This window comes from Scleropages formosus, chromosome 1 (assembly GCF_900964775.1).
Source record: "Scleropages formosus chromosome 1, fSclFor1.1, whole genome shotgun sequence".
Classification (NCBI taxonomy): Eukaryota; Metazoa; Chordata; class Actinopteri; order Osteoglossiformes; family Osteoglossidae; genus Scleropages; species Scleropages formosus.
This window is the reverse complement of record NC_041806.1, coordinates 41,506,436-41,530,954: the sequence shown is the minus strand read 5'-3', so window position 1 is coordinate 41,530,954 and position 24,519 is coordinate 41,506,436. Positions and strand designations below refer to the sequence as shown.

The following is a 24,519-nucleotide window of genomic DNA, read 5'->3' as shown; positions in this document are numbered from 1 at the left end:
GAATACAGAATGCAAAATACAGAATTTGAAATAATATATTGCCAGAGACAAACCATACACAGCAGACAGATATGATAAAATCATATTGCTTTTACATTCTAACCAGATTCTGTAACCATGGTTACATCCACAGGCAATAAAAACCCACTAAGATGTCATATTACTGTATTTTCTCAAACAGAACTGCATTTACGGGACTCTAAGTAGAGAACATCACTATGAAAGCCCATAGGTATCTCACACTTGATAGATTTGTAGGGAAAGCTTAGAGTACAGTGCTCTGCTGAGTGCGGGAAGTTATACATGGAAATTTCCAGAAATTTCCACCAATTAAAAAACATTTCTTTGCTTTTGCAGAGAGGAGCAGCAGAGATTCTCTGCCCGAGATCAGAACAAGCAGCTCTGCGAATCTGATTGAGGTTTTAAGGACATCAAAAACCACTGGTGTCAAGATGATATTTGACTTGGAAAGACACCGGACAAAAAGGTCGACTTTCTTGAACACGGGCGTAAAAGTGTGTCCTCAGGAAACCATCAAGGAGGTGATAGCCAGCCACCAGGCGTATTACAAACTGAGAGGTAAGGGACCATGTGCGAACCCAGGCTATTACTGGAATCTTCCTCCATGTCCAAACAAGAGCGCTGCCAGCTCACGCAGTGGGCCGACCCAGCGTCTCCTCCCTATCGATTTCAAAACTGCCGAGAGTTGTCCTACAGTGTCGGTCAAAAGTTCGAGTACACGTACTTGCTGAGACAACAGGACAGTGTTGAAACTCTTTCAGAATGGTTCTTGTCAGAGTAGAAATATTGCTAAGGTTCTTCCCGTCGAGAAGTACGAAAGAGTGCCCTTTCACACTGAGCACAAGACTATTCTACCAGTTCAGCAGAACTGAGAAGTACTAAGAGAAAGACTGTCCCTGACATGGTAGTGATGAAAACCATACAGTCTTTCATCTTGTAAGTGTGAAATTCACCTTTGTGTTGTAATAATAAAATGGTTAGATTTTTACAATTTCTATATCAGTAAACATTTTCAGAATATTTTCTATTGTAAGACTTCAGATTATTCTCACTGACTTTGGCAATGAACTACCTCATTGTCTACTCTAGTAATTTAAATGAATGGTGCCTTTGGGAAGAACTCTAGTTTTTATACTGTTAACGTTACCTCAAAACTCATCTCTAAACTGACCTTCAGAGAGTTTGACGAATTGTATTCATTAAATCTGTACAGCAAAGCCTGGTACCTTGCTTCTGTTGAAATCCTCACTCCAAGCAGAGCAGAAAGCAATGATCTGGTTAAATCTGAGCTAGAAACTGTATAATGGCTGAGTATATTTCTGGCACTTAAAGTTGTGCCGAGAAGCTGCTGATACTGACTGATCCGGCATGCTGCAGTAAAAACCATAGCATTCCCATAGTGCCAAGTTTTCCATACACGAATGAACTCAGGGTTTCTCAGGGTTTCTAAACTATATGTTTTAATTCTAATAGCGTAATTATATTTCACATCTTAAGAATTATCCTCTAAATTACACTTCATACCAACTATGAATTATATTTTAAAACTCAAATTAAGCCTAAAGGGCACATTTTGGGAAGTACTTGAAACCGTAGTACTGTGAATCAGTGAAGTAACAAATTCAGAACAAATCTGGTTTAATGAAGGTGAAAGCAGTGGGATATTTTTTCCAGCGGCAATAATAATTCCCTGCTGGGTTTACATTGAGAATCACAGTGGGATGTAATGTTGGGCAAGATACTGTGTTGATGGGGCCTTGCAAAGAAAAGCCTTTCAGACACTGTGTCATCTGGCCATGACAGGTAAGAATCAATGTACTTTTAAATGAAAACTCCAAAGGATGTTGTGAATAGTCAGTTAGCTCCAACAGATCACGCCCAGGGAAAAAAGTTAATCGTCCGGGTCATTACTGTGTTTTTCTTGTCTGATAAAGACCATTTAAGGACCCTTTGTTTGCTTTTAGAATTGGTAAGTGTTCGTTTATTCAGCAAGCACTGCTTTACAGACCTCACGTCTTCTGTAAAATTATCTGTACTCTTTGGTATTAGTGTTCAAGATTTGGGGGGAAAATGTGAAATTGCTTTAAGGCTTTATGAGCAGTAATTTCTTATAGTACTAATTGCTCTTGCGCAGTTACCAAAGAAACACGTAAAGACAAAGCAATTACAAAAGAAGTCAATTTGAAGTAATTACAAAACATGTATAATTTTAATGGCAAGATGGTGTTGCGTGACTGGATCTTAAATACTTTAAAATGAGTCATTTCACAAGAGGCCTTTTACTAACAGTACATAGGGAGGTTTTCTTATACACTCCACTTGGACTGCATATATCATACCGGTTATGAATAAAGCGTACCAGGAGGGTTTATGTAAAGGCCCCTGACAGATCAAAACTTTGTCCTTTACAATCTATAATTAGTTCCAGCTCCAAATGATTTGATGGCAGTTACTCTACAATAAGGGGGAAAAAAAACACTAAGAGCAATCTGGTTTGCCTCCAGTCAATTTCAGCTAATCTTCAGACCACTTAAACAGCTTTTGTTTTTAATTGTGTGTGCTGACTAATTTATTGTAAAAAAAAAAAAAAAAAAAAAAAAAAAAGCATGGTTTAGTCTTTCCAGTCCACTAATGAAGTTTGAATCTGGTGTTAAATTGGTTGAATAGCACTGCACTAAAAATGCGGTCATTATATAAAACCACTGAGATATAGCAGTAATTTTGGTTTACAGTTGAGCACTTCTTCTTGTATCAGTTGAGATACCTTTCTTTGACAAACTTTGATGAATGTTTAGTCTCACCATGACAGCTCCTCCGTGAACATATTACAATAATAGTAATAGCCGTGAATTTTGCACTTTGAAGATAATTTATGGAAACCCCCGAAACCCAAGAGATTAAAAAGCTTTCTACTAACAAGCCTGTGTAATCTCAGTAGAAGTCTAACTAAAGGTTGTGTTTTTTGCTTCTTTGTCATATCCTACCCACACTTGCCTGGCCTGTCTCATATTAGTCTGTCAGGAGGCCATCTGGGAAGCATTCCGGATCTTCTTTGACAGGATCCCTAGCACGGTCGAGTACCACAGATGGGTCTACACCTGCCAGTTTGAGTCCCTCTGCATTGCTGACTTGGCCAGAAACTTCAGTAACTCCCAGGAGCACATAGATATGGTGCACAGAGTAAGTATCATGGCAGTACTGCCTCGTCAGTCCCGCACCGACCTACACCTGATCACAACAGTGCAGGAAATACGGATCTGGACTGAAGCCAGAAACATCATTCACCATCTACAGTTTCGTACCGTCAGGTACATGCACTGAAGGTTTATATTACTCTCCAAAACGACGGCATGCCAGTTAATATTTTGAGTATATCTACTTGAAGTCAGGCTTACTTTGGCCAAAAACCACAAAAACTGGATTTGCGAGGAATGGCAGTTGGTTTTTTGGACAGAAAAGTGAAAATGTAAAATACACACAGACAAAGTCTACAACCGCTAGTCCCGAGTGGGGTCACAACAAACCGGCGCCTAACCCGGCAACACAGCCAAACCCGCTGCACCACCGTGCCCCCAAATGTAAAATACTTGGGTGCAACTCCAAATATCTATATGACCCAGAGAGAGTCAACTGATGAGTAGTGTCTGTGTGGTTCCCACTGTCCAGCACAGAGGAGGGAGAGTCATGGTTTGGAGTTGTTTGCTGATGACAGGCGTGGTAGTGTTTACCATGTTTATGGTCAGATCATACTTCAGAGGCATTCCTTTCCTTTAAGGGTATGGCTAGTTGAGCAATCCTTCGTTCTTCAGCAAGGCAGTGGCTCAAAACAAACCTCAAAGTTGTGCAAGAACTGTCTGGACAAAAAGGAAAATGAAGGAAAACTCAATTAACAAAAAGGACATGACAATAGAAAAAATAGTTTTCAGCAGACATTTAACTGGTCCTGTATGCAACATTTTTTATTGTTCAATAAAAATTAACTGTATGTGTACTTTTTAGTATTGTTGACAGTACTGGAGAAAATGACAGTAGAATTATCAGAAAGACTTTGTCCATCCATTCATTTTCTTGCCCGCTTGTCCTTCTTGGGTCGCGGTGGCAACAGGGAGACTTAGAGTCAGGAGGCCAGCCGCAATCCATCCAAGTTTTAATGGGGAATATTGCACTGGCACCACAATTTCAGTGCTGAAAAACTACTTGAATTAAGCTGTAAAAGTACAGACCAGGAGGAATATGAATGGCAGTAAACAGTGTGGATTAAATTTTGGTACCATAGTTTAGTGCTTATTACACAACATTTTTTTTCAAAACAACAATGAAGATTAAGGACCTATAAACACTAATGTAGATTACTAAAATGTTTGAAAACACAATCAATTCTTATGCATAAAGTATAACATCTGGTCTGAGTTCAGCTTGTTGGTGGAGACATGGCTGGGAAACAGCCCTCTACAGCTGACTAATCCCATCCACTGTGGAAACATGGCTCTGAAGACATTAGGACATTAGCTCATCAGTCTAATTCATCATGCAGAACTCCCTTCTTTCTCTCCCAGAGCAAGGGCACATTAAAAACACCACCAAAGTACTATATTCTCCAATACGAATTTCCTAACAAATTTTACAAATATCAGATCTATACCAAGTGTTGCATGTTATGACACATGGTCAAGTGGGAACTACCAGAGTATGTAAACAGCAGGAAAATCAAATTTACTAATCAAACCCATATTATACTAGCAAAGTTTGGGTGCTCTCCCATCCTACTGGATCACTCTATTGTTGGAACCCATTGGCCAGCACTGGTGATAAACCAAAGGAGCTATAAAGCCTTGCTGGGTCTTCTGGAAAATTTGTATCTGAGCAGCAACATGGAGATATAGGAAGAATGAGATAGGACAAAACACAACATGTAAATACATTTAACTCAGAAAATTAAAATCTATATTTTAATCCTCTATCCCTTCCATCACAAATATCAAAATGATTATTATGCTTCATCAGCAACATTATGTATCATCAACAACAAGACTGACTTTGTTTACTGCTTCTTGCACATAATGGTCATGTACCTCAGTCTGGATGGATGCCATGAAAATTAAGAAAGCATAAAACAAAGTGTAAATACTGATACTGCAGGGATGTCGTTCATTCCGAATCGAGAAATCAAACCACATTTAGCCAGAAGAGATAAATCCTTGGACCATCTGCGGGTCAGAGCATTCCACCATGTCTCCAGAGTACACATACCTTGTCCCTTTTGGTGTCTCAATCAGTGTCCTCATCCAGAAGACTAGGAGCCCTTCCTCATGCAGTCTTCTCAAGGCAGAAAATGTGATCTTGCCACAGCCAAGCAGTCCTATACTGAGCAGTATCCAACTAACACTATAAGAAGTACTGAAGTACTTCTGTCTGTGGAAATGTAAAATCTAGTAAAGGATTACCCTCCCTCTTGAGATTGTATAAAATATTAACACAACAGAGCATGGCCTGAACCTTTTATTGAATTCATTATTCATTCAGTAAGAATGAATATATTGTCATATGCGCATGGTTGGTGTGTAGATTCATGTGACTTTATCCAACCTTTCAGCTGTTAAATGTATATTTTACTTCCTCTAGCTGAATTACTGCACAGCACTGTATCATTTATGTCATTTTATCCTGTCAGAGCGCTTTATGTTCTTGTTTCTCACATTACCTTTTGCATGTTCCTTTTTTCCACAGAGGGTGACTTTGCGGGATGAGAAGCTCCGGGGACGGTAGGGGAAAATGACGGCATGTGACTGTATTGCATGGAAAGGTTTAAGAGGTCTTTGACTATAGGGTGCATCACTCAAGCATGCCTGAGGATCTTCTCTGCTTGGTCATACTCTGTTGTGATTATAGGGTAACACACATGAGGGATCTTCCCCTTCCCTCCCTTCCCACATTCTCCCTGGCTTCCCTTGACCCATAAAATTGAAAAGCCATGCTCATCTGCTTGCAAAATGCATCAATATTTAATAATTCAATTCAACACTTGGGCTGGCTGCTCTGGGACTGGATGAAAATACCCCATAGGATGAGCCACTTTACAATAGCACTGGGATAATTTACCGCTTGGAATGGTGAAAGGCATTGCAGTTGTTATTTCCGTAATGGATGGTGACCAGCCAGTGTTTACGTTACAGGGAGCTGTCCCAGACAGTGTGTACATACAGCGCATACATAACCACCTCCCTCCGTGCAGTGCAGTTCTCCAGCTACCACTAACCTGACGTGCAGAAAAATACTGTCAAGCGAATCCTTGCATTTTTTCCCATAGTAGTTTACTGTCGCTTCCATATTTCACCTATATCATGTATTTTGAAGATTTGTGCTGTGCAGATTACATACACTTTTTCATTCACTGTTTCCAACATAATCGCTGCATCAACAACACAAATGCATTTTTTCACAGAAAGGGTACATTTAGGGAACCAATGATTGTAAAATGGAGAGGAAAAAAAAAAAGACAGAAAGGTGTTCAGATCAGTGATGAAGAAAAGTGAAGAGCCTCCTTGTATCCAGACTGGTAGAGGTAAATTCTGTCATGCAGTCGTGGTGTTGGTCTCATTTCCAATTTAGTGGGTCACTTAGTCAGGAGAGGTTTTGCCAGCGATGTGGCTTTGGGATTGGTTTCGGAAAAACACTTAGGCCTGTGCTCAGTATCAGAAAGTGACCTGACCCACTTCTTTCACTGGACCAAGGCTCGACAAAATCGAACCTGAGTCAAGGTTACGTGTGGGAACCGTCCTTGTGCTTGACAAAAAACCTTTATGGTTTCGTAAATGCAATCATCTGCTGCATTATCCAGTGATCACCATTTTTGCTATGAATTTGGATGACTTTTTATATCAAATATGAATTATATTGTTTAAAAAAATCTTTATTTCCATGAAATAGTTGATTGAAAAAACTGTAATAAACTGGTATGATTTTGTCTCCAATCTGTGCTTATTCCTTCAGAGGGGGGGCTACTGTAAAGGCTGAACCCACGGATAAGATCCCTCAAATAACAGGTACAGTATGATTCTCAACTCTCGGTTCAGTTTCTCCTGGTTAAAATACTACATGTTTCCTTTATTATACACAATGCTGCATTCAGGTCCAAAAGAAGCCCAAACTGAAGCTTCAACAGATACCCCAGCCTTTATAACCAGCCTGCCCGGTAGTCCCAGCACCCCCAGTGATGCTCCTGGTGTCACTGAAGTTGTACAGGAGGTGAGTGCCTCCTTTTCGGTCATTAGCAGAGATGAGACCCAGGTTGTTAGAAGACTGCAATTTTCAAAGTGAGACGAACAGCAGAAAAACAGGGTCTTTTGGTTGACCAGGTGTCTTCCCACACCCTGTCCTCCCTCTTCTGACAGGCCTCAGCATATGGGGCACTGATGACTCTACTTGTAAAGATGTGGCTTTTTCCTTGCAGTTGGAGCTTCCCAACCTTGTACCGGAGCAGCCAGTGGAGATGGTGGTGGATTTCAGCATCACCCTGATGAGGCCAGGGTACAGTGAACTCCTGAATGACCCCGATGACCTTGAATACAATGACCTTACACGCAAACTGCAGGACCAGGTATGCTATATAGAGAGTTTGATAGGATCAGTTTGTTAATCACAGGAAGCTTGTGGGTGGAGAATGTCACTGTCAAACCACAATGATGTCTCTGCTGTCTCAACACGCAACATGGGGCAGCCTAAAGAATTTGCACGTCTGAGGTGCTTGGAAGCATATTAAGGACCTAAAGCTCATCAGGGATTAATCGTTTTACTCTGGATGACGCTTGCTGCACACCTGCTAAGGTCCAGGTTTCACCGGAGATGATAACGCAGTGCAGACCCATTTCTGCATTCCAATTCTGAATTGACGTATCTTTTAAAAAAGTACACTAACAGCTTTGATAGCTATCAAAAGTTTGAGTACCCTCGCTGGAAATTAGGTTGTTTTTTTAATGAGGGATTTGGTGAAGAATTTTAAACAGGTTTTATCAGCCAACAATTCTTCCTAGCTCTTCTGCATCAGTATCCAGATATCCAGGAGACTTGTGAGCTGCTTTGCTTTCATTCTTCTGTCTAGTTCATTGTCCAGTTGTGCTCAAACTTTTGACTGATACTGTATGTAGACCATATATTACCGAACACGGTATAACACGAGGTTAACACAAAGATCCCGGGTGAGGTAGAACTTCCAGATTCCATTGTAACGATGTTTGTCCTTCTCACAATATAATGCCATCTGTGACTCCAGGGCTTTGGCCAAAATCCTGAACTGGTTGCAAAAAAGCATAATCAGACATTAGCAGACAATTGATGCTGTATAATTGGCCATCTTGATTTTCCATTAAAGATGATTAATGTCAAAGTGTAAACTAAATATGCTTAAAGAGCTTGTTCCTCTCTGGAGACAAGTTATCTCATCTGCCCATTTATTTCTTCCCCTTAATCATATTCCATTCATTTATTCATGCTTAGATCAGTCCCAGCTCTAATATAAAAGCTGGGAAAGTGAGATTTATTCAAAGGAAGTTATTATCTTTAAGCAGATTTTACGAAGGTCCTCCAGTCATGTTGTGTGAATTCTTAGCCGTTGTCACACATGGGGCTCTATGCTACTAAAAGGTTAAGCTCCCATGTACAGGGAGGCAGCTGAGACATTTTATTGATTATAAAGTTATGTTTTAAAGAAAGTAAAATAAGTATGTTGGTCAAACAGTTGCTGGAGGTCTTTTTTGTTTGATGCTCAATGCTTATTTCCAGCTTAGCTTTTTAGAATGTGAAAAAATTTCCCTCATTTCCCCAGATGCAGAATGTTTTGCAGAAGCTCCCAGGATTTAAGGAGATCAGGATTTTGGGAATAAGGTGAGTCGCTATCGAGTTGCAAGCAATGTGACAGCCGGAGGGCTGAGGAGCGTTCCTTGCAGTTAAACTTTGCGTGAACTTCGTGTAAACTATTTTTGCAAAGGCGAGTGCATCCTAAATAACGACGCGGGATGAAAAAAGGTCACATCGAAATGTGTGCTCATTGTGGATGTGCCATTTCCTCCTCGCAGTGATGCTGAGAATAGGTTTCAGAGACCCGTTTATGATGCAGTGAGTCATCATCTGCACACAGAACCTGAATATCGGGACGTGATTGCCTCATTCCTCGATTCCCACAGAGTCCATTGGACTTGATCGCAGTGGCGCTATCACATTAATGTGCAAGAAGCATCTGCCCTCTTTGCACACATTTTCTTCACTGCTTTTGATTAGCCCTTTTTATTAATAGCATGTTGTCTGATGAAAAATGTAATAATTTTCTATTTTCTTGTTTCGCCTTGAACGGAATCAAATAATACTTTTAAAGGGTTAAGAAATTATTCGGCAGCACTGGCAATGTGTACACAGCCCTACCAAATGCCTGTACATGACCAGAGGATACACACACAACAGTAATGCAATTTTCTAAGAGAATACAGTTTAATACATTTATGATAATTTTTGGTACATTTATGATAATATGTCTATTATTAAGTTCTTCAATAATACATGTATTCAAAGTAGCATGAATGTATTATATATAATGTCTTTATTGCTTTATTAATTATTTAATGTTACGCTCAATAATAACTGATCAAAACTAATAATATTTTCTCTCTTTCACTCTCAAATGAAGCGAGGCACAGGAGATTGATGGGTAATTGAATTAAAGTGACGAAAAATATCCTGAGCATTTCCGCTATGCATGACCACTTGCCCCTTCCACATTTCTGTTTGATTTTAAGTTAAAATATAAATTTACAATGCTTCAGCATTAACTTAGCATGCAGAAACTTGGAAATTGCTCTCACACTCCAATATAATAACAAAAATAACGGTTGCAAACAAGGAACGCAGTGATTTGGAATATAATTTGGCTTGCTCAACTATTGCAGTATGTTTAGTTGCATAAATATCACAGAACTGAATTTAAAACTGGATCTGAATTGAATTTTGCAAATTCATTTTGGATCTGAATTTGAATTTGCATTTTGATTGAATGAACAGCTTTAAGGAAGCATTGACCATAATTGCAAAAATTGATAAGTAATTAAAATACCTTGCTAAGTTCATGCTTTGGAGCTTTTTGTCATTTATGGGTGTCAAGTCAGGGGGTGTGGTGGCGCAGTGGGTTTGGCCTGTGCCTGTTCTCTGGTGGGTTTGGGGTTTAAGTCCTGCTTGGGGTGCCTTGTAGCTGAGTGGCATCCCATCCTGGGTGTGTCCCCTCCCCCTCCAGCCTGTGTTGCCGGGTTAGGCTCCAGCTCGCCGTGACCCCGCTTGGGACAAACGACTTCAGTCAGTGTGTGTGTGTGTGTGTGTGTGTGTGTGTGTGTGTGTCAAGTCCCATCAAGTCCCAAATAGCAGTTCTATTAGTTAGCAGATATGTTGTGGGTCATAGTGCAGTTTGCATTTAATTGTTTGATGGAAACACCTCTGTTCTTCACATCCAGGGGTATATCAGTACGTTATACCGTTGTGTTTGAGACGGATCCTGAGAATGCTGATGACAATGGCATTGGACAAAATGATGGGACAGTGATCCCTTCTGTTGAAACCAACCTGAAGCTGATGATAGAAAAGGCACTGACAGAAGATCCTTCCCTGGCAAAGGATCTCAGGTTTCTAAGATTTGATCCAGGTAAGACAGAAACGTATAAGCTCTGCAAATGTTCCATGGTACCTTTGTAACTTTTCAGAATATTAATTCAAAGTTACAAAAGTAGTTTTATTAAAGCATTAAAAATGATGTGAAGTAAACCATCAAATAATATACTTACAGTGTAATTTGTAGTTATTTACCTAGATGTACTCTTTGAAGAAAATTATACCTACATCAAGTGCTGCTGTGCCATAACTCTGTAAATTACTTTATTTAAAATTCCTTTATGTACTTCAAAGATTTTAACAATGTAATTTCATTCAAAAAAAATGTAGTTTTACATTTCCTGCATTTTGTTTTTATGTCAGAGAAAATAATCCTGCCAACCCTGTCACCACCTACAGAAAGTTCAGAAGAAGTCAGTAATCTAGTAAGTCTTTAATCTTTCTACTGCAATGGATGAACTGTGAACTCTACACCTTCTGTTTGTGATTCTCTGTGTGGAATCTCTCCTGGACCTACAATGTAAATGTGAAAATATGATTGGGTGTTCTTACTTTGTTTACATTTACAAAAACAGGAGCCGGGGGCTGTCACACCTGGCCTGACACCATCTACAGAAGTGCCCATCATCACTATTGAGGAGCCCAACTTAGAAGTCACACACACCTCAGTGGAGACAGAAAATTCCTCTGAAAACACCTTGGACTCTTCAGCTGGTAAAGATTTGATGAAGCACACTACCATGAAAACTACAGTTCTGGCTACTGCAACAGACAATGAATGGGCACATGCTGAAAGCAGCACTCTGTTCACAACCAATGTGACTCTGGATGAATCAGACCTTTTGTCTGAACATGGGTTTGAGCCAACGAACATAAATCAGACAAGAGAGACATTAATAAATGAACCAGATGTGGTTGAGCCAATCATCACACACGTAACAGAATCCATACTAGAGGACAACAGCCAGCTTAGAAGAGACTTTGTTCCAACTATGACTCCAGAAGAGAATACTCTGGAGACCCCTAATTTCATGTCAACTATTGTGCCATATGAGCAAAACTTAATATCCAGTATTTCTGAAGAGAAAGATATTGTTTCACCTTTGGCTGATTTAGTTGATCAGTTGACCACCATTCCTCAGCGTGAACTTCCAGTTACTGTTCCAGAATATGGCTTCATCACTCCAGCTGGTAACATAAATGAAATTATTTCAGAAGAAAGTGCTGTTTTTCCTTCAACTGATGAAGCTTTTGATTTTAAAGGGACTGTAGCTATGAGCATCACACCAATTCTCCTTACCACTGCTACACAGCATCTACCCTCGCAAAAGGAACTTACAGATACGTATGACTCCAGAATGCCTGTCACTACTCTATCTGCTCTTACACTACAACCACCAACTGAAGCTATTAAAGACCTTAACCTTGAAGAAGAAACTGACATCCTTAGACACAATGAAGATCTATTGCTTGAAGAAGATGTTGAAGACCTTCAACGTGGGATGGAAATGAACGAGATTCAACCCGAGGCTGGCACTGTAACAGTACATCCTGAGTATACTACTTTTGGCCTGCTCTCTGAGGACAATAAACTTGTATTTGAAGACGGCACAGAGATTAAAGAATTTCAGCCTGAAACAGTTACTGACTCTAATGATGTTCTTGAGCCCAAGAACACTACTGATGTCATTCTGTCTGTGGTGGACAATGCCTATGACCTCCAGTCTAAGGAAGACACGAACAAGGACTTCAAGCCTGAGGAAGATACTGAGAATGGAGACTTTCACCCTGAAACAGCTACAAACATTTTTGTTCCTCCGCTTGAAAAAATAACTATGGCTGAAGACCGAAAGGTTGAGATAGATGTTAACACTTCAGTTCTTCAGCCTGAAGAAATTAATAACATTGATGACTTTCATCTTGAAGAGAATACATCCCCTACAGTTTTTCAGCCGAAGGACATTACTGAGTTTGAAGACCTTCATCCTCAAGAGGTTACTGACTTCATAGTATCTCAGTCTGAAGAAGACACTGATTATACTCCTCATCAGCCTGTAGAGGTTATTGACACAAATATCCATGAAAAGATTACATATACTACAGTCCCCCCTGAGGAGGTCAGCGGTACAATGATCCTGGAGCCTAGAGATATTACTGACTCCACAATACTTCTGCCTAAAGAAGTAACTGACTTCACAGTCGCCGAACCACAAGCTGTTACTGAAACTACAGTCCATCTACCTGAAGAAGTTACTGATGCTATAGTCTTTGAGCCTGAAGAACTTACGGTCTCAACAGTTCTTCTGTCTGATGTACTTACTGATTCTATAGTCCTTGAGCCTCAAGAGGTAACTGACTCCACGGCTTTTCTGCCTGAGATAGATACTGACTCTACAGATTTTGAGCCTCAGGAGGTTACCGACCCCACCGTTTTTCGGCCTGAAGAAGTTACTGATGCTACAGGTCTTGAGCCTGAAGAACTTACAGACTCAACAGTTCTTCTGCCTGGTGAAGTTACTGATTCTGTAGTCCTTGAGACTCAAGAGGTAACTGACTCCATGGTTCTCTTGCCTGAGATAGTTACTGACTCTACAGGCCTTGAGTCTCAAGAGGTTACTGACTCCGCAGTTATTCTGCCTGAAAAAATTACGGACGCTACAGGCCTTGAGCCTGAAGAACTTACAGATTCATCACTTCTTCTGCCTGACAAAGTTACTGACTTTACAATTTTTGTGCCTGAAAAGGTTACCCTCTCTACTTTTCTTCAGACTGAAGAATTTGCCACAACAGTCTTTCAGCTTGAAGAAGTTATTGCCACTACCAGCCTCCAAGCTAATGAGATACCAGGACATTTTCAGCCTACAAAGGTAATCTACCCCGAGGTCCCTCTTTCGAATAACGTTATGGACACAACGGCATCTCATCGAGATGTTCCAGATTCTACAGTCCTGCAGCCAGATGAGGACACTGATGAAAAAACTCCAAATGAAGACAGAAATGTGAGACGTGAGGACCAGGAGGAAAATGGATCTGAAGGAGTCATACTTATTCCATCTGAGCCTGCAATTTCTGTGGAAGAAGGTGTTCTACAAGTGACCTTGCAACCAGATTCTAGCACAATGGGTAAGAAATATTCAAAAATTAAACATCCTTAATGCTTCTGTTTGAATGCAAGCTTTTATAATAGAATGCTATGGGATTTTAGTAAATGACACTGACACAGCAGTGTCATTTACTAAAGCTAAAGCTACAGTAAAGCTGCAGTACCCCAGCTAATGACTAGCCCAAGGGATGGTACTTATACCATATGAGAGCTAGATCTGTAAGATTGTGCTCTGCCCCACAAATTAATTGGTTGTTTGAAGTTACCTTAGAAATAGAAAAGGACCTTGATCTTGTAAGTATAAAGGAACTGCTGACTGGTGTGAACAAATAAGTTCATTATTTACACAGGCAAAGACCAATTGATGTTATTTTCCATTTAACCAATGACAGTTTGTTCAGTACTAGGGTGTTACAGAAATGTACAAATCCCACAGCCTTTCTAGAGCATAACTGCCCCCTGGTCCAGACCACATAGGAACAAAATGAATTTTTGGATGTTCTAAACACAAATGATCCTAATGAATTGTTTTATCTGCAGTCAAACTTTGGTAAAATTAAGATTAAAAGTTGATTGTACACAAAAACACATTAGTTGTGACAATGTGTATAATTTGCTGTGTTACATCTCTCTGACATTATTTAAAAACAATGGCTGTTCTATCAGAACTACTCAATATTTGGATGGTATGATACATTTGAAAAATTTAAGGTGAAATTTTGACCGAAGTGATGTAAGCAAGAGGGGGTGCAGTGGTGCAGTGATCCGGTAGCGCAACGGGTATGCCCAGGTCCTGCTCTCTGGTGGGCCTGAGGTTCGAGTCCTGCTTTGGGTGCCCTGTAACGGACTGGTGTCCCATCCTGGGTGCGTCCCCTCCCCCTCCAGCCTTGCCCCCTCTGTTGCCGGGTTAGGCTCCGGTTCGCCGCGACCCCTGCTTGGGACAAGTGGTTTTAGATGGTGATGTGATATGATTTAAGCATAAAGCTCATTAATTGCTTACTGTGCTAAATATTAGTTTCCAATGAGCAAGTAAATTCTTTATTCTTCATCTTTGAAATCTGGGAATAAAATATCATTGGAAAGTAATTTCCATGCATCTGAAAATATCTAGATGATTTTCCAAAGGTTGTTTACATTTACATTTATTCATTTAGCAGACGCTTTTCTCCAAAGCAATGTACATCTCATAGAAAATACGATGTGTTCATAATTAACAGCTATCACTTTCATTGTAATAACACTGAAGCATCTAGTTCATAGGTTTTTGGAGCAATTCCTTTCATCGGATTTGTAGCTGCTCCTTTCTGGTTGGTAGTCCTTGACAATCATGCTGCACTGCTGCCATTGTCATTTGCACATGTTAGTGACGCAGTAGTGACCACTCTGGAACATATCATTTAAATACGATCCTTTCCAACCAGTTCTTTCTCTTTTTTGACACAGTTGTGACTGATTCATTGCAACACAACATAGCCCAAGAGACTCCATCTCTGGGGCAGGAGGATGAAACTGATGAGACTCCAACATTATCAGCAGCAGAGCCCACATCAGCAAAGCCAAGACCTGGTTTCACAGCAACTATGTCCCTAGGTTCAGTCTTCACCCCTGAATCAACTCCATCTGAACACATGGGACACTTTGAGGTGATCACTTCAACAATCCTGTTGGAATTACCGGCTGAAACAGAGGTCACCATGGAGGCCACCAGCGTGGGGCCAACAGCCACAGAATTTGTCGCACCTGGCACACCATCAACTACAGCTGCTGTCCTTTTGACCGCTTCAGCTGGACACCCTATAGCAGAAGCAACAAGGTCTCTCAAACCAGAGGAGGTCACTTCATCTCTGCCCATTCTGACCACTGTGCGTAGCTATGAACCTCCTGATGTTTTCAGCGTTGAAGAGGATGAGGATAGTGCTATTCAGACCGATTCCCTTGTTCCAGAGCCAGACTTACCCATTGACTCAGGTGTGCAGGACATTGCGACTGAACTGGACCAGATAGACGTGGTGAGCACAGAAACCATAGACATGCTGGACTACGGCAGTGGTTTCCCTGAAGAACACCCCTTCGAGACCACTGTGTCACCACCACTCAAGTACCTCACCACTCCTTCCATGACCACAGCCAGCAAAGGAAGGGAACTAGTGGTCTTTTTCAGCTTGAGAGTCACAAACATGATGTTTTCCGATGACCTGTTCAACAAGAGTTCCCCTGAATACAAATCGCTTGAGAACAAGTTCCTGGAACTGGTAGGTAATCACACACTCCCCTGTGTTGTTGTCATTCTGCTATTATCCCCATTCCTTTGTCTGAGAGTAACATTCTATAAGCAGCCAGACAGTAAACAATAATGCAGCTGCCGCATGCTATAAGAGCTTGTTATCCTGACCTTTGCTTCATAATCATAATATGCAGTATGTGAATGTGTTACAAAATCTCTGTAATGAATTCACCCAAAATCCTCTAACGTTCAAGTCCCAGTGGAACATAAAATAGTTAAAACTATGTTAATAATTAGGGCCATGGAATTTCCTTTCTCCAGGAGGCCACTTTTTACACCAAGGTTTGGTCCCAGATACATCCAGCAAACATTTATCACTTTGATAAACCAGAAAATAGGCTTTATATGAAAAACAAAGCATGGTTTTTATTTGAATTAAAAGTCACAGTAAAGGGCAGCATCGTGAAGTTGTGGTTAAGGAATCTGACTTATGAACATAAGGCTGCAATTTAAAATCCTGGGATGGGCAATATTCTTTCACTCTCCAGATGGGTTGTTTAATTAATGTCCAATATATACTGCTGTACAATTGCAAGCTATGCAAGTTACTCAGGAAATGGAATCTGCTGTGCAAACGGAATAATAATTATTTAATCATGCACTCATTTGGGCAGAAAAGTAACTTTAATGTTTAGTACCTTATCAGAGCCCCCATATTCACTGCGCTTTGGATGTGTTTCGCTTTACAAGGCATCTGCTAACTAAATGCAGCCACGGAGATATTTCCTGTACAGGCAGAAGTCCAGGAGTCGCTTCATTTGGCTTTAGCTGCAGAAGATCATTCTGAAAAAAATGAGCATCTACTGAAACTGTGACATTTCTATTGCAGCCTATTGTGCACAAGAGCTTTGGTCCACTGTGTGAAGTGTGCTTTTATGACTAATGCATAGTGCCTGAGCTCTGCGAAGTGCAACCTGCCTCCCTCTCTGAATGGTCTGGAGTCTTCTTTGAGCTATTTGCTTTTTTTATTTTGTAGCTCAGTTGGTGGGATGATTCTCAGATGTCTTTTTCAAAAATGTTAAAAGGACAGACAGGTTCAACAAAGATTTTGAGTAATTTCCTTTTTGCTTCTCCAAGTAGAAGTACCTGTGATCGTGATCTTTTTTGCATCGCATTTTTTCTTCCTTTTTTGGTTCTTAAAAATAGCAGTTTCTTTGCAAAGGGCATGGATTGTATTTCTTGCTATATGATTATAGTCCAAACTGAAGCTACGCAGCCTATCGTGAACTTGATCGTTTGTATTTTCTGTATAGTTACAAGCAAGATCAGTTTAAAGGTGTATTTCTATACAATGGTATTATAATGGTATCATAATAGTAAGGAAACGTTCTAAAGCAGACCAACGTATACGTAATATTGCGAGCAGTGTGGAACATAGCCCTACCAGCATGTAGGTGGCCTGAAAGGATGATGAGCACATGGGTAATGAAACAGTGTGATAAGCAGCTGTGATAACAGCCAGCTGAGCCACTGTTGCACTTTTAGGCATTCACTTGAGCAGCCTGGCAGACGGACTCTCCTGCCCACCCTTAACCCTGAAGCAAGGGATGCAGAGCTCAGTGATGCAGAGACAAATGTCCAAATTATTTGCGTCAGTGACAATGGCCTGTTGCAGTGAAGGACAGGGAATAGCTGACTCGAGTCAGCGTTAATGGGCATAGAATTGAGAACTGGAAGCCTATTGAAAAAGCGTATTGAATTGGCTTATGGAATATGCCTTAGTAGTTCCTGCTATATATTATGTTTATTGAAATAAATAATCGTAATGTGAAATTTTCTGAATAAGGTTCATGGTGTGTTAGACAGAATTTTTTATAGTATCTGACACTCCATCTGATCACAGGGACTTTTGGCAGTGAATTCTTCGTGGCAACAGTGTTCTGATGGTGATTCAGTCTGTCGGAAAAATTTCTTCGCCGAGTCCCTAACCTCACACGTTTTCCACCACACAACTTCACATCAAACCAAGTTTTTGCACAGTACGCATTTTAAGGGCTTTTGAGAAAAATAATCAGCCAATGGTTTTGTAAAAACATGCAAATGAAGAAAATGGAAAGTTCTCCGTATATAAAACGGACAGTCAGGTTTTGGTAGGAGGTAGAGTAGGAAAGGGTAAGAATAATGCCATAATAAAGTAAATGATGTGTTTATCACGTTATTTCCTTAATATATGTCTGTGTTCACTATTCACACTATTTAACTTTCGTATATTTAACTACATAGCAATATTTAAATATACTTAAATCACAAAACGTTTTATACATTTTTCTTATGTTAAAATAATAACCTAATTTCAAAATCATTTGGGTGTGTTAGAGTCTCTAAAATAGTTATCAGTAATTTATCTACACCTGCGTTTTCTCATCACCCTCAAGCTCCTTCTCACGTACAGCCTCTGCACGGTTGTACCGCAGCCAAGCTGTAATGAGGTAATTGGCAATTTACTTAACCTACAATTGCTTAACTGGGGCTATTTACATGGCTGAACAGCTCAACATTTACAAGAGGCAGGAAAGATTTGATAAGTTATTTTTAAAGCCCAGCTGGAACAAAAACAAACTTCCAAACATAGGTTTTCAGACAAACGTGGACTGACGACGCCACCTTGACACGTTCCTCCTTTTGAGAGAAAGGTTGTTTATTTCTAGGGAATAACCTAAAGGTTGTTTGTTACATGGATATTCCAGACGAATCCACCACCTTATCTCTTTTGCTTGCAAGAAGGGTGAATAGGAAGCTGTGGAATTCTGGAAAAGTCCTCCACCAGGTGAAGGTTCCAAGTGCCACCAGTGGAACGCTCCTGTTACTGTGGTAGCATAGTGTATTGCTATTCCAATAGAGTCCCGGAGAGCCAAATCCGTAACGTTTTTCATCCATCCGCTGCAAACAACCTCATTCAACTTCCTGTATCTCTTCACTTCTGAAGTTTTACTGGTGTGAAAACATCGGGAAGACCTGCTGCTCCTGGTGCTTTAAGACTACATGAAAATAACTGTGCTGTACAATTTTTCCAGTGCACTTTGTGAGTGTATCTTTCCAGTGCCGCCCTACCGTTCTTAGTGGTACTGGTCGTCTTAATTTTTGAGTTTGTCTGTAATAGCAGTATGATGAGAACCAAACACCTTTTAAGGAAATTGCTTTTTTTTTGGGTTCAAGGCAATGTGAAGGTTCAAGACTGTTTGATGTAAGCTCAGCAGGGACATTTTGAAAAATGGGAATTCATTCCGTAATTGCCTTCCTGAAGATTATAACCCAACCTAAACCTTTTCCTTTATTTCCTAAAATCACCACCGCTACATCATTGCCAGAAAACTGTAGTCATTGCAAGGGATTCCTGCAAGCCTTGTTTTTTCTAAATATACATCTAGGGGAAATCAGACTTTTCATTTCTCCTCACTGAAATGAAAGCCTATTAAGCTGCGGCTAAGTCAGGATACAAAACCCATTATGAAACAGTGTCTTCTCATCAACCAATAAATCCAACAGTGCGATATCAAGACATTCGTGAATGATTTGGCGAGGAAAACTAAAGCGTACGTGGGACTTGAACAGGTTTATTTTTCCATCATGGTGTGCTTTACCTCAGACCCACTTCTTGTTGTTTTCCAGCTGCTTCCATACCTGCAGTCCAACTTGACGGGATTTAAGCAACTGGAGATCCTCAACTTCAGGAATGGTAGCGTGGTGGTCAACAGCAAGATGAGATTTGCCAAGTCTGTGCCATACAACATCACGCAGGCTGTGCACTGCGTCCTTGAGGAGTTCTGCAATGCGATGTTTAAGCGCCTGAACATCGAGATTGACAGCGGCTCCCTAGATGTGGAGCCTGGTAAGAAAGCCGGACTTCTGGGCTTAAAGGAATGGGCCAACTTGAGAGCTGTATGAAGTAAGGTTATGACATTGCTCAAAATATGGCTGTGCAGAAAACCCTTTGCAGATTGTTTGCCAGAATGTAAATGTTGTTTCCTTGTGAACTTTTGCTGTTGTGGACTTTGGGAAGAGGTAATGTGCTACCGCCCATCACCCCGATGCTTAAAACGTCACTCTGATGAAGTGAAGCGGAAAGGTTTTAAGATAACGTACATTGGTTAGGACAGTCACAAGAGTCCTCACATAAATCGAGTGACCTCATTAAAAACCAAGCAGAGGTCCTTGAAAACCTTTTCTTGTTTGTCAGGAGAGATGGACGGTTGCCAAGGGACAGGGGATGGGGTGGCTGCAAGGCATGATCTCATTAATACTAATGCATCATTCTCTCCTCATTTTCAGCTGATCAAGCAGATCCGTGCAAGTTTTTGGCCTGCAACGAATTCTCTAGCTGTGTGGTAAACAGATGGACCAAGGAGGCAGAGTGCTTGTGTGACCCCGGCTACATCGTGGCGGATGGCCTGCCCTGTCAGAGTATCTGTAGCCTCCAGCCAGACTACTGTCGCAATGGGGGGCAATGTGAGATAATTCCAGGGCATGGAGCGGCTTGCAGGTACCTCGGAATGACTAGGTCTCTTACGTACCCGTGAAACTTCCACAGGCATCCAGCTCCTCTACTAAACTGTCTTTACCTCTGGTCCTATTTTTGTTCCTTACTGTTATTTTAAGCAGTTCCTCAAAGTTAGGTTCCTTGCTGACTCTGTCCATAAGAGGTGGGTTTGTGAGTTTGGTCGTTGACTGGATTGTTTCCCCTTGTGCCACATCTGTTTCTCGCTCTGTTGACCCTAACTAGACCTTGTTCTTTTGGACTTGTGTTCTGCTGAAGTGTGTTAGAGGAAGTTCACCAGCTGCACTGTCTGAACTGTTGCTAGCCACCTCACCTGCTGCTCTAACCAATTTCTCTCGACCTTTTTAGATGTCCCGTAGGTAGTCACTGGCATTTTCGAGGAGAGCACTGCGCTGAGCTGGTCTCGCTACCTATAGACCCCTTGCTTTTCACTGCCTGCTTTGTGGGGTTCTTCTCCTTTGTTTTTGGGGCGATAACTTTCTGGATATTCATACACAGGAAATGTATACGGACCAGAAAGACAGTATCTCTGGTGTAAGCAGGTCTTATTTTCTCTGTTGAGTTTTTTACAATTTATTTCTCAATACATTTTGGTGTGATCATTTCAAAACACTCACAATCTCTTCTATATTATAGAAAAACTCACAGTCCTTTTACATTCAAGAGCGCTGTGAGAGTAAGCCCCGTTTTTGAAAGTGACGATGGCGTCTTGCACTCCTGCTCGGGGGTCATTGCTGGTTCCTCCGAGCTTGCAGAGGAAGACACGTTAGACTCAGTTGAAAACGTACACCTCATTATCGAGGTAAAAAGAAAGCACAAGCTCAAATGTCCTCTCAACTCTGAAACATGTTACACCTTCTAGCATCCACCCGAGCAGCGCTAACAGCCGCTTACTATTGCTTTCCCCCTTATTTAGAGAAAGAATTAAACTCTTGTTTTTGAATTTCTTGCATGTCAAAAGTTGAGCGATGCTACCGTGACCTATCTTAGCTGTAGTGTCAAGCGAAAAAGTCAGAAATGATTTTACAATGAACTGAAAACACAAGGGTTCACTGTTGCTTTTCAGTTTGCTTAACGTGACTACAGTGTAATTTTATATCCTAAAAACCATGTACAGGAATACTGTAACACAACCTCTAACTCTTCAAACAAAATGGGGAATCTGAGCTTCATCCCAGTAACAAACATGTCTTCACCTTTGTGTTTCCTGCACTTTATTAATAAATGAGTTAAAAATTCTGGTTAAAACATCCATCAGCTTGATTCTCAACACCTGTCTATATAAAGCACCAATGTAACACTGATAATTGTATGGATAAAAGTTCTTATATCTTATCTGAAAGAGATTAAAACAAAAAAGTATATTTCAATAATTTGTGTTGTTTAAAATATGTTTTAACAGAAGTATTTTGATCATATTCAGAGGTCCTGACTAATGTATCTTCTTTACAGCAAACACCTTGTTGCGCTTCACCCAATGTGACTTTTCTCCTCTTGGAACACTATATAGTACCAGTAGTTTTTCTTCTTTGTTTTCATTACACAGTGCATATATTCTCAGAAGCACTGATATATTTTTATTCTCTAGTGCTACCTCTAAATTATTATTTTTGTAATATTTACAGGCACCCAGACGGTTACACATTGCCAGGCCTGATAAGCTAATCTCTGAAATGCTTGATACTCATCATTTCACACGAAACCACGAGGTAAGGACAGGTTTTGTTACATCATTAAAGTCTTATTTGAGTACGGGAGCTTTTTTCCACACTGCATGTGAATGTAATATCCATATTACATAGTCCTGACAATGTAGGAAAATATTTTTAAATTAGTATACAGGGTGCTGAAAAGCATGGAAAAAAAAATTTGCAGGACAGCTGCCATTCACAAAAAATGGACACAATTTTTTTGTGCCTAACCTTTACGCTGAATAGATCTAACTGTTAAAACAACTTTAATACTGAACTGTGTGAATTTGATTTATACTGTACTCATGCTAGCAGCAATTCAGATTTCGGAACTCGACAGGTGGTTTATCAAGTGACATGCTAATAACGCTCAATAACCCCATTCTGTGTCACTTTTACCATCATTAAATGATTACATTTCCCTCCCTTTAGCTGGTTTCCACCTTCATATCCATCTTGATTTTATGTTGCTGGAAATCGAGATTATTCACTTTATGGAACAATTTGGTTTCCTGTTTTTACATTATTACCTTTTGTAGTGCAAGCATTCATTCTTTAAATATTTTATTTATGGGTGACAATTTCGAGATGGACTGAACTGAATTTTTTTTTTTTTTTTTTTTTTTTTTAACAGTTTATTATGTTGGCTGTAAACAAAACAATTCAGTGATCATCAAATCCCAATCAATAATTTAAACAGTGTCATTTGAATTATAATCAACTATAATTTTAAATAAGGAATGCGCACCTCTAATCGTGGACATTTGCAAGCAATATAGAAATAGTACACTAATCCGCTAACGTCATCGAACAATTCATATATGATGAATGTCATATTAAACTGCAAACTTGCCGAGAAAATTATCCAAACTGTACAAATGTAATAACTGCAATATATAAGTTCTAATGTGACTTTTTTAAAGGCAAATAGTAATCAGCTGAGGTTCAACTACTCGGGTTGATATTTTCACTAATAAAAGTAATTCTGGCTATTCTGTGCCGTCTGCTCCTTTGTAGACTTGGCGATTACGGAACGAAAACTGGACTTTGTGTTGCCTGCGAAGGACGACGACGACGACAACAGACTCTAGCAGCTACGAAGTGACCGTCTTGTGATGATTGGACACTGCATTGGCAACAGAACCTTGTCACACACCAACCCACCACCCAAGATGGCTCCAGCCCTGCTTCTGAACATTTCTAGACCATCTGGGTCTCCTTTTCCAATTCCGTAAAGCATCCATTTCGATGGCGGCCGCCCTGGATGGTCCCCAGCTGCGTGGATAGAGGAAAAGACTGAACAGGGAGTGGGGGGCTTGGAAGCAGCAGCAGAACGGCTTCGCAATTGATCCGCAAAGTCACGTTGACAATGAGATGGACAGCTGGTGACAGTTTTGTGTTCTGCTGTCTGCTGTGTACGGGGGTAGGAATACATTTTTCACAGGTGTACCCTTGTTTTCCTCACAATGAGGTGTTTACACAAGAAAGGATGTATAACACTGTCACAGGAGAAACCGCACCACCACAGTGAAGATGACATATGTTGCTAATAATTCTTTGCTGCTGGGGAAAAAATTGAATGTAAAAAGTGTTCTGTTTACTCAATTTTGGCATTTTGTGGAGTTTATGTATAGAATGTTTACAGGGCTTAAATATATTACTATTTTTTTTCAACAATGTTGGGCCAAAACCTAGTTTTGCTTCATGGAAGGCATGAGTGGGCAATATTTTAGGTCCAACCTTACATTTATGCACCAAAAGCTTGTCTTGGTGGTATTGATAGAAATACTTATATTGTATTCCTGACACTGGTAAGCTGATTTTAGTTAAATAGGTTGAACAAAAAGCCTTCTTTATTTTGGTTTGATAGTTTATTGAATTACTTGTTTTAGTTCAAAATAAATCAATTTCACTCTATACTGTTTATAAACAGGCTGTTCAAAACTAATGAATTAACACTCTAAGATTAGTGTGAAAAATTAATTGCATAAGGTAACTGTATGAAAACATAGAATGACAATTTATTTTCTATTTCACATGAAATTGTAAATTGCTTTTGAAAGTAAAGTTTTCCTACAAAAGATTTGCCTAAATCTGTTGCATTTGTTTCACCAAATTGGAACACAGAAAGGCAGGAAAAGGAATTTGAGTTAAACATAGAATGCCTTTATTTTTTGCAGTACATCCGTTAGAAATAAGCATTAGAAAAGTATATTGCCAAAAATTCTGAATCAGGAGAAACGATTGTAATGTGTGATGGGACAGAGCCCAATTCAATAAT

At 40.1% G+C, this 24,519-nt stretch overlaps 1 protein-coding gene across 1 annotated transcript; it reads left to right on the top strand.

The window, feature by feature from the left end:
* Positions 1–395: 395 nt before the first annotated feature.
* On the top strand, positions 396–23,984 carry impg1a (interphotoreceptor matrix proteoglycan 1a). The gene is made up of 18 exons (XM_029253318.1): positions 396–579; positions 3,035–3,201; positions 5,749–5,783; positions 7,012–7,064; positions 7,151–7,266; positions 7,472–7,618; positions 8,843–8,901; positions 9,698–9,718; positions 10,512–10,699; positions 11,029–11,090; positions 11,241–12,789; positions 15,212–16,020; positions 19,662–19,881; positions 20,322–20,532; positions 20,896–21,081; positions 21,184–21,349; positions 22,173–22,256; positions 23,256–23,984. The coding sequence occupies exons 1-18, from the start codon at positions 453–455 to the stop codon at positions 23,352–23,354; spliced, it is 4,299 nt and encodes a 1,432-aa protein (XP_029109151.1). The 5' UTR covers positions 396–452; the 3' UTR covers positions 23,355–23,984.
* The last annotated feature ends 535 nt before the right edge of the window (positions 23,985–24,519 follow it).